Source organism: Agrilus planipennis, unplaced genomic scaffold (assembly GCF_000699045.2).
Source record: "Agrilus planipennis isolate EAB-ADULT unplaced genomic scaffold, Apla_2.0 scaffold89, whole genome shotgun sequence".
NCBI classification, from domain to species: Eukaryota; Metazoa; Arthropoda; class Insecta; order Coleoptera; family Buprestidae; genus Agrilus; species Agrilus planipennis.
Window position 1 is genome coordinate 676,198 of NW_020439079.1, and position 11,364 is coordinate 687,561.

Here is an 11,364-nt window from a genome sequence, read left to right on the forward strand (position 1 = left end):
GATTCCTATTTTTAAATATTTAATCTACGCCCCTGATAGGAATACTGAAGAATGAGGGCTGCAATCGTTATACCTAAAACTGCCTACTTTTGCCACCGCGCATCCACGCCATTTTAAAATTTCCGCCAGCTTCCAGCGTCAGGCCTGTACTTTATTCATTTTTTTTGTTCTTACCCTAATAAAAATTAATAGATATCTCTTTTCATTTTCGATGTTACGCGTTATTGTCCAAGGCTTATAAATCAGAGCTCTTAATTCTAATTCATATCTCAAGATTTTGAAATACAATGATCTTCAAATGAAACGCATTTTTTTATAATATAAGAATAATTAATCATAAGTGATTGGAATGCTTGAAACATTCGTATTTTAACCATCTACATAGACCTATATCAATTTAAATTAATTCAAAATTACTACATGGCGGGGCACCCTAATGGAATTAAACATTCTTTGTAATTCTTAGACGTATATACCGTTTATTCAACTAATGTAAAGTTAATACGAAATATTATTCCGAAAATTCATTTCTGAATTTTTACCCACTACAAACTACTTCGAATTAATGAAGGAAAAATGTTCCTGTTGTGTCACCCTCGCCGGGAATCGAACCCGGGACCTTTGGCTTCACGCGCCAATACTTATCTTTACATACATTAAAAACATAAACAACAAATTTTTTTCTACTTTCATTGAAATAACAAATAACAAAAAGTAAACAAAAATAATTTTTCTTAATGTTAACTAAATCATATTCAGATTCTTATAATTTTTGACAAAAATACTATACAAGCAATGGACATTCTTTAACTTATAAACTATAAACCAATAAACAAAAACTCAAAATATTTCCTTTCTACTTTTTATGATTAAACCCTCCACCTTACCATTCCTTCTTATTATATCCCTTCACCATCTTTCCTTTCCTTTCTTTTTTCTTTTTTAAAAATACCTTCTCCATCTCCCTTTTCATCTCACTACACTTATTTAAAGTTTTATTCTCCATACCTTCTGCCACTACATGCCTCAAGTTTTCAGTTTCAATTCCACAAATCCTACGTTTTCTCCCCTCCTCTTCTAACCAATATTTATTTCCATTATATTCATCCCCATTCTAAATCTTACTATTATTCCTATATCCTTATTCTTGATTAAGTAGTCAGGTATTATGTCTTTTTGCCTATCTTCCCATATGCATTCTTTCATCCCTTCTGCTTTTTTGAACATTGAATTTTTCTTGGATCCTCTCCCCTTTTCATTCTTCTACATCTATTCTTTATCATGTTACTTACATTCAACCCCTTATTTTTCCATTCAATTAGTTTTTCCTTGCTGATTCTTATTTCCTCTATAGCCTTATCCCTATTCTCAGAATTTTTTTGACNCCTCAGAAAGTTGGGAAGGAGCATGTTCTTGCTGACGAGGATGTCGTTCAGATCGTTAAAAAGGTGTAACACAGCTTTTCCAGTAAGCGGAACATCAACAATTGGTGTATTTGTATAATATTTAAGTGAAAATAATATTATATATGATACAACAAATGAATTATTTCTCTAGCAGTGCAAATTTCTATAAAAATAAAAAGTATACGTCTTGTTATGCATCCGTGTGTACTTCATTGAGAAATAATAAAGAAAGACAGTACTGAAGTTATTGGTGTTTTATTGCTAACAAAAAAAAAATATAGAAATTTGTATACACAGGGTGGTTTGTTGCAAGAATGAATTTCGAATAATGTAGAAGTCACGTCGTTTGTTTCCAGATGAACATATATGTGTATGTATACAGGGTGGCCCAAAAAGTACGAAATATGCTCACTGCGATCAAACTATAAGTTAAGTTGAAAAATTTTTCAAACAAAACTTGTTGCCTATTTTAATCCTAGATTGTCTGTATTATCAAAATCAGATTTACTATACAGAGTGTTCAAAAGTAAAAAATATATTGTTTCGTTTATATGGCAGCCATATGAAACATGGTTTCAATCGAAAAAAGTTATAGGAAAAAATTGTTCAGAATGGTAAAATATAGGATTATGCAAAAAATCGCGGTGATATTGAGATATTTATTATCTAAACTATATTTACTATCCAGAGTATTTAAAAATATAAAATTAAGGTTTCGTTTAAATGGCAGCCCTGTGAAATGTGGGTTCAATCGAAAAANCTCACATACTTCTCCTCTCAGCATTTCTATTATCATTCCCCTCAATTCCTGCTCACACCTGTCACCTATCCATACTCTCATGAACTCTTTAACTCTCTCACTCTGACTCTGTATGGCTACTCCACAACAAAATAAGCGAGCTAAGGTTTCTTCAGAGCCTCCGCATAGTCTACATTCCCAGTCCCTATATCCCTTCTTATTCGCTCTCCCTATATTCCCTCATCTAATTTTCGCCCACATTTTCTTATCGTCTTTCTTTTTATTTATTTTGTTTAAATATTCCGCCCCTCCTTGTACATTATATAGTAGGATGACTTTGTTATTGCCTCCCACTCTTCCTCCAACTTTTTCGCCCACTACATATTTAACCCTTCTATACATCTATTATAAATTTCTTCCCCACTCTTTCCCTCCCAAATCATTTTGCACACATCCGTAACACCCATCTCGGCAAACATTTCCCGCACCGCTTTTCCTCATATTGATGCATGTTTATTTATTACACCTCTCATTTCCTCGATTAGACACACTTTAGGCCATCTCCGTACACCCATCCCTACAATCTCTTTTAAGTACCTGCAAATTCGTTCCCTAATTGTGTACTCTATATCTTCTGCGCCTAACTCATTCCTCCATATATATTTTGGCGTGTTTTTTGCTACCCCCAAAACCATCTTACAATATCTTCCTTGAACCTTACCTAGTCTATCCAACTTTCCCCAACCGCATACCACCACCCCATATAGTGCCACCGCTCGCACTAGCGAGTTCATTAAGTAAATACGGTCGTCTCGTAGGTCTGTACCAGCCCTAAGGGCAGTGACTATGATGACCTTAACAGGGCAATCGATTCTAAGGGAATCCATCACGTTGGAGTAGTACTTTGAGTAATATTTTCAAAAAATAAAATCTAAATGTGTACAATTTAATATTAAATAAACCCAAGTACCTTTTGTATTTTTTTGAATAATTTTAAATGTTAACGGACTTTTCGTCCACCCTGTATATTTTCTTATCTTCTATCCGCTTTTGTTAATGAAACAAGTCAACCCAGTGTATGCATTATATGTAAATTATATTGTTTGTTGTATAATATACTTTTAGGCACAAAAATTGTTACTATACAATAGTTAACTTTTAATAAAGCACATTGTGTTTTAANATTGGAAGGGGCACATCGCTAGAGAAAGTAAATGAAGTATACTTGATGCTATCTGAAGTATTTCAAAGGCTAGGCAGGGGCTTACTATATTACCCACCCATTCCAACTATTCCTAAAAGGTGACTGAAGAGGCTCTTCTACTCAACCTTCTCACGTAGTCCGGAGGGACTGCCCGCTTACAAGCATTAGTAGCTGGTGGGAGTGAAACACTTGAAAGTTTTTCTTTAAGTCATCAATCTGGTAATTAAGTATCTACCTTCGAATAGATAGATAACATTTTTTTTCAAACCTTCAATTAAATGATAAAATTAAATTTCGTTTGTTGATAAATTTATCCACTCAAAATGAGATAATTTTATTATTATTCATTGTTATTTAAATTGCAAACACTTGACGTTGCTATTGGTAAAAACTTCAATAATACAAACCACAGTTTGACGACTCCATTTCCACATTTGCACACGTGGCGCGTGATGTAACGCGTCACGTTACACTTCTTGATTTTATATCCTAGTAAATTTCCTTCGTACTGTTGATAAAGAAGTTTCACTTTCAAAATTAAAATTTTTTAAATGGCCCTCTTAGACCTTTATAAATTCGCCTAGGCGCAATTGAAAAAAACAACTTATTTGATTTGATTGCCACATATATGTATGTAGATGCCTACATACCTGTATGATTTACAGGAATATGTAAACATCCAACTGAAGGGCTTACTATAGTATATCGAGGGAGTTTTACAACGTATTAGTGGGACTGCTCACTTCAAAAAAATTAATGAGGTTTACTACATTTTAATACTAGAATTGTTCTTACGTTTTTTTTTTATTTGTTAATTAGGACTTAATGTTAAATTATTTGTTTCTTTTAGTTTCTTAGAATGTTACCTAACTGTTGCTGATGTTATACTTAAATGGTTTAATCACAAACTGATGTTTAAATTGTACAAAGTACTTCTAGTACGGTTCTGTTAATTTATAATCTGTAAGAGTCTCTTATAAATAAAGGAGAAGTGCGATTACCTGACATTTTGCACAAAGCGATCCAAAACTTAGTTTTGGAGATAATCTTTGTCTGAATTTTCAGATTACATAATTAGTGCTAGTTTTCTTTGTATTCATTTGTAATCGTTGATAAATAAATAACAAAGACATAATATTTAAAGAGTTATCTGATAGTTACTAGAAAGTTGTAAGAAATGAAGTTTTGCTTAATTTTCGCTTTGGTCACATTTACCCATTTATTATTTGCGGACGCGCAAGAACCCATTGCAGTAACTCCGAAAGGAAAAATTTTGGGAACTACATTTACATCAAGACTAGGGAAGACTATATTTGGATTCAGAGGAATAAGATTTGCGAAAGCCCCTATTAATGAGTTACGTTTTCAGGTAAGTTTTTTCTACTCTACGCATAAGTTTTACTTGAGATGTTTACATTTTCCTTTATTTCAAATTCTTAATTATTTATACTTACTAGGTATATAAGTCAACATACTTGAAATGAAATGAAACTAATTGCTAATGCTATTCATTTTTAGTAATTTATCTTAACATATAAATTTCATATGTCATTATGTTCGTACACGCTAATCTCAAAAACCACTCAACCAATTTCAATGAAATTTTCTTAATGTACGAGGACGGTTCAATAAGTACCCGTGTTAGAAATGCAGACACCTTTTTTTTTAGTTTTTATTTTTTTTATTTTTCAACATAGTCCCCTTTTAGAAAGATACACTTCTCCCAACGACCCTGCCATTTTTTTTACTTCTCCAAAAAATAAGATTTGTCGAACTCTCCAAAATCCCCCCTGTCTCGGCGATGACTTCCTCGTTTGAGCTAAATTTCCTTCTCGCTAGTCATTTCTTCATGGTAGGGAACAAGATGAAGTCACAGGGAGTCAAATAGTTGAAAACGCACCTTCTTTTTCGTCAAGTCTCCTTCAATTTTTTGTCGAAACGGTCCAATAACTCACTGTAGTATTGTCCAGTGATCGTTCTTCCTTTTCCTAAAAAATCCGTGTAATGATTTCCTCGGTAACAACGTTTGCCATGCTTCCTGGTCGCTCCTATCAAAAATGGATCTTTGCCCACGTTTAAATTCGTTGAAGCAATACCTAACTGTGGTCGTAGATGGCGAAATGTCTCCATAAGCAGTATCCAACTTTGGTTTCATCTCCTCGCATTTCTTCCCATCCAAAAACAAAAAGCGAGTTACCGAACGATACTGCTCTTTTTCCGTCTTAGCGAAAATAACGAAACATGTCTCAGTCGAATGGCTGCCAAATCCAAACTAACCTATCAATCAGTCTGAAAATCGTTTTGGCGTGGTTTGATAGATGGCAGCACACGATGACAACACCAATTTCCCTCAGGAACGTCNCTTTATTATTAAAATTTGATTTACTGTACAGTGTTCAAAAATATAAAAATAATGTTAATAATATGCTCACTGCGTCTAAACTGAAAGTTTAATCGAAAAGTTTTTCAAACAAAACTTGTTTCCAATTTTGATGCTAGATCGTCTGTATTATTAAGATTTGATTTGCTATACAGAGTGTTCAAAAAATGGCCCAGAAAGTTCGCAATATGCTCATTGGTTCTAAATTGAAAGTTCAATCAAAAAGTTTTTCAAACAAAATGTGTTGCCTATTTTAATGCTGAATCGTCTGTATTAACATGATTTGATTCACTATACAGAGTGTTCAAAAATAAAAAAAATAATGTTTCGTTTAAATTACAGCCATGTAAAATATGACTCTGGTCGAAAACAAAACCAAAATATGCGGCTATGCAAAAAATCGCGGTGATATTCAAATATTTTTTTTTTCGAGGCAAATGACCTTAAAAGTTCCCGATATGCTATTTGGGTCTAAACTGAAATATTAAAATAAGATTAAGAGTGTACAAGGAGCTTAGCATTCTATTTAATTTCATTAGTAAAGTCGAACTTGAATAATCAGTAAATTATTTTTATATTGTTAATAATTTAAACGAAGTCACATTACGATATGATGTGCTGGTTTCTTACTATAGTATTTGATTTATGAATTGGCAGTGCATATCTGGAAGCTAATGATGTTCGATATCTATCGTAAAATTAATGAGATATTGTGGGTGTTATTAACATTGATTATTTAAGTCAATCTTATAAGTCAGGACACAGCACGTTGCACAATGAACTTACGTCCGGAAATTATAATAAGGAGCTGCAAATTGATCTTCTGACATTTTTTTGTAGGAGCCGTACTTCTCAATACTTCTTCTCATTACTTCGTAAATCTTTGTTGTAAATATTACCTGATTGCTTCCAATTCTTGCGCAAACTAAGCGTAGCCCTACAGGTAGTTCATTGTCTTTCATCGCCTTCCTGTAATAAACATAGCCAATTTGTAATGCAAATACTATATCTTTGTAAGTACCACTAGCAAGTTATTTATTGTCAAGGGGCTTCTATTCTCTTGCAAATTAAAGTTATTTTCTAATCTGGCAAATTGACGATGAATTGTTGCCTGGAAAAGTACCTACTAGAAACTATTAACAAAAAATGTTCTCGACCTTTCGGTTGTGTAATCTTTAACAAGTATATGAATTCTGATTTATGTCTACTAATAAACAATTAATTATAATAATGCCGATATATTGAATTGTACTACGTTAATTTTTGTCAGACCACAAAAAATACGAATACAAATTTGTTTTATTACCGTTTAATGTTTCATTTGTTAGATGTAGAGTCAGTTTGGTAGATATAGATATTTTTCAAGTAGGTCATTTTAGTTAGTTTCATTCTTTTATTAGACGTTTTAACCGTCAGAATATCCTATCATCAGCTATCTCAGCTGCATTAATTTGCTTTACTAACCTATCTAGGCTAGAACCATAGATACTTGTAACATTACACGTATACAGTATGGATCAGCTGGGTACCCGGTTTGGATCCGGCACTTTTTTAAGATCCGGCCGAGTACCCGATAATGACGCCTGGTCCTTGGATCAATTAGATTAACTAGGCAGAAGCATTTTTTACTAAAATCGTGTTTTTTCGGTAACAGAGTTAGGAAAAAACCATCTTGAAGTAAGCTAAACCGGTTCTATCTATATCTCTTTGAATAAATTAGATTGGCCTAGGCAAAACTACTTCTTACCGAAATCGGGTTTGGCCGGTGACAAGTTTAGACCAAACCAATGTGGTTTAGTTAAAAAAAGAACCCAACTTACAATGTAATCTCTTGCTCGACACATTTGCTCAGATGGTACGCCACTGGTTCCAGAAAATGTTTTGGCTGGATACAGCAGTTCAGACTTAATTACCCAATTACCTCTTACCAACACAGCAACTTGAGGTAATGCTTTGAGAAGACTGTCTAGGGAAAGTCCTTTGCAACCAGCCAGTAAAAGAGATAATTGTTGAAACTGTATGATTTTTGCTAAAGTAATAAAATTAATTAGTATCTGAATGTAAAGAAAATAAACGTAAATTGCTAACTGATGTGTTTTACTATTGTACACTCATGACAAAAAGGTAGGCAAATACTGAATCTTACCATCTTTTAACAGTAATTTACACTGATCCATTATTGGAAGTGCTCTCAAATCTTGAAGAGACAAAACATTAGCTGGCAAACATGGCTTTATTACAGCTTTTTCTCTATCTTCAGGTACTAATTGGTTTATGTATTCCTCAGAACCAATATGTTTAATTTGCCCTGTTTCAGATGTGTTTTCAGCATAAAGTTTTGATTTTTCTAACTAAAATTTCAAAATTTTTGATAACTTTATCATTAAGCTGATGAAAAAATATTTACTTCACTTATTGAACTTTTAGCTTTTTCCCAGGTACATTTTATCCAAGGTTCTTCTGCACTTTTCTGTACTAAACTTTTATATGTACTTTCTTGGGCTTTTTTCAGTTTCTCATTATCACCTCTAGAGAAACGTACTGTAACTTGTTGGGCTTGACTAGGACCTGATTCTTCTTCTTCTGAAACTTCATTTTCTGTCTCTACCCGCTTTCGTTTCAATGTTTTATCTAAGTGATCATAATTTGGCCTCAATTGCAGAAATCCTTAAAACATTACATATGGTGTGGAACAAATGGCAAAGTCTTTATAACTGTTTTTACCTTCTAAAGGAGTTATATGGTATTCTTTACCATTAAAAATACCAACAGCATATTTTTTAACATTTTTTAACGGTTTAATTGATTTGTAAGTTACTTTATCCATCATATCATTTTCAAATACAACTTCTTTATTGTCTTTTCTAGATTCAGGAATACCGTCAACTTTGTATGCAAGATCTTCAGCTTTAGTAGTATCAAAATTTTGAGATTCTGTGTTGATATCTACTTCCAGTTTAACTTCATGATTTTTTGGTTTAATGAAGCACTTTCCAATGTTTAAATTCTTTTGTCTAGATCGAGGTTGAAGAGGATATTGAAAAACAAAAAGCTGGTTCTCTAATCGTTTTGAAACAATTATTGGAATCTAAAATGTGTTTTGCAACACATGTAGAGGTTATTTTAACATTTTAAACCTAATATTTATCAAAAATATTTACTTACTTCCTTTACGATAGGATCATCATCCTCTGAGCAATTTGTTCCACTTTCTTCCATTTGTCTCTTTTATTATTTATTACTTATGTGCAAGTCTTTAAAAAAATGAATTCTCTTTTCTTGTACCTCTAATTTGAAAAGCTAATCTTTAGTTCAAATGTACATGTGTTTTCAACTTCATATTTGTATACTATGAACTAAAAATAAGGAAACAAATGAATTAGTTTTTACCTTTAAATTTGAAGAATTCGGAATGCCAATGAACAAATACTATAGATGAATTAAGTATTAGATTTAGAATTTTAGATAAAATATCAAAATACAGAAATGTAGAATTTTTTATTATCCATAAAATTAAGAAGTTCAAACGCCCAAAGGACTGTAGTTCAAAGAAACTCATATTAAAAATAAATGAACCAGGTTGGAATTTAACGACATATTAAACATTGCACGTTTCTTGTGTTAAATAATATTTATAAGAATTTTTGAAATCATAACGTTTCATCTTAAAAAAAAACAATAAAATGAGTACAATATTAGAAAAAATTGCAGCTATAGAAGCTGAGGTAAGTAACTGTAATTGTATTATGAAAATAATGTAACCTCTAAAAGTAANTCATCCTATTGCTCCTTACATCAGCCAGATTAACCTAAGCAAAAGCATTTTTTATTAAAATCGTGCTTTTTCGGTAACAGAAGCAAGATAAACCAGCTTGCACTAAGCTAAACTGGTGCTATATATTTCTCTTTGAATAAATTAGATTTGTTTAGTCGAAACTAGTTTTTGCCGAAATCAGGTTTGGCCGTTGACAGCTTTAGGTCAAACTAATATACTATAGTTTATACTTCCGCTCTTCAGATAAACTAGTTTGGCGTATACAAAACTACATTATTTTGACATTCTGTTGGCTGGTTACAGATTTTGGACAAATTAGTTTGGAGTAAGCGAACTGATGTATACTATCGCTCTTTGAATCAACTAGATTCACTTAGGCAAAAGCATTTTATACTAAAGTCGTGCTTGATCGGTAACAGAGTCAAGAAAAACTAGCTTGGACTAAGGACTAAGCTAAACTGGTTCTATTTATCTCTCTTTGGATAAACTAGATCGGTCTAGGTAAAACTAGTTTTTACCGAAATCAGGTTTGGCCTGTGACAGATTTAGGTCAAACCAATGTGATTTATACTGTTGCTCTTCAAATAAACTGGTTTTGGTTTACAGTTAGACAAAATTACACTATCCTGAAATTAGGTTGGCCGGTAATAGATTCAGAAAAAATTAGGTTGGAGTAAGCGAACTAGATTGACCTAGGCAAAAGTACTTTATCCTAAAATCGAGTTTGATTTGTAACAGACTTAGGAAAAACCTCTTCGTACTAAGCGAAACTGATTTCATCTATCGCTCTTTGAATAAGTTAAGTTGGTCTAGGCAAATCATCTTTATCCTGAAATTGGAAATTGAGGTAAAATATCCGGGTTAATAAGATCTAATAGAAAGTATTCTTATGTAGTTTGGTTTCTGCAAAAAAATCAGCTGAGGCAGATAGAAGGGCACACGGGAGCGATTTTTTTCATTTTAAAGTATGGAACCCTAAAACATGATGCCAGAAAATGGATATGTGTTGCTACTGCCATAATTGCGTCCCTTGTCCTTTTGATTCCTTAAATGAAGGTTACTCCTAAACTTCTGAAATAATTTGACCGTGAAAAATCCTACAGGTTTTTTCAAATTTACCTAAAGTGCTGTATATCTATTTATAAAAAAATACAGTATATTTTAACTCAAGAATATAAATTGTTAATAAAAATTCTAACCTTGAGAGCCTTCCCATATCATTACAACACTCATATGTTCACATGTGAGAGAGGGTGCAAAATTCAAATAAAGAACTATTAAATCTTAAGTACCTAAGTTAGTTTTTATAAACCATTTGAAGGACCTTTGAAGTATACGACCGCCGTATACATCAGCTAACATTATTCAATCTGCTAAATGAAAGATTAAATTAATCCCTTTATTTTCAACTTAATATATAAGGATCGCAATCATTCATTTGTACCAGTATTTGCTGTTTTCATTTTGAAGTTTAGTTTCTATGAAGAATAATAGGGTAAGTCAAGCTTATTAAAAAAAAAAAAAAGTTTTAGTAGACGTTTACACTTTAATAAACAAATTTAATTAGCATTTACCTACGCAGTTAAGGATTAATAAAGTTATTCATAATTATGAAAGGACATTGATTATTTTCCTATATTACTATCGTTGTTGTTGTTGAAGTTAGGTGGGTGCTAACGTTTTTACTTCAGTATCTACTAAGTAGTCCAAAAAGTTTTAATTTATTCAAGAAAATTGGTTGACTAAACATTAAAGGATCCGTAAAAGTAGATCCTTTGAAGTTAATCCTTTTAATATTTTAGTTTTAATTGATTATTATTTGTACTACGTATACCTAATTAGCAGCCAAAAAATATATTT

The 11,364-nt window shown here is 32.2% G+C and overlaps 2 protein-coding genes across 3 annotated transcripts in view; both read left to right on the forward strand.

The window, feature by feature from the left end:
• The window catches only part of LOC112905258 (GTP-binding protein 128up), an 11,656-nt gene extending 10,007 nt beyond the window's left edge, over positions 1-1,649 (forward strand). Inside the window, exon 6 of the mRNA XM_025977326.1 lies at positions 1,437-1,649. Coding sequence (XP_025833111.1) covers positions 1,437-1,454 — 18 coding nt within the window. The 3' untranslated portion in view covers positions 1,455-1,649. The remainder of the gene's footprint in view (positions 1-1,436) is intronic.
• Positions 1,650-4,362: 2,713 nt separating this feature from the next.
• LOC108734602 (esterase FE4-like) overlaps positions 4,363-11,364 on the forward strand; it is a 32,672-nt gene continuing 25,670 nt past the window's right edge. For both annotated transcript variants that reach the window (XM_018466228.1, XM_018466229.1), the window contains exon 1: positions 4,363-4,718. In XM_018466228.1, coding sequence (XP_018321730.1) covers positions 4,527-4,718 — 192 coding nt within the window. In that variant the 5' untranslated portion in view covers positions 4,363-4,526. The remainder of the gene's footprint in view (positions 4,719-11,364) is intronic.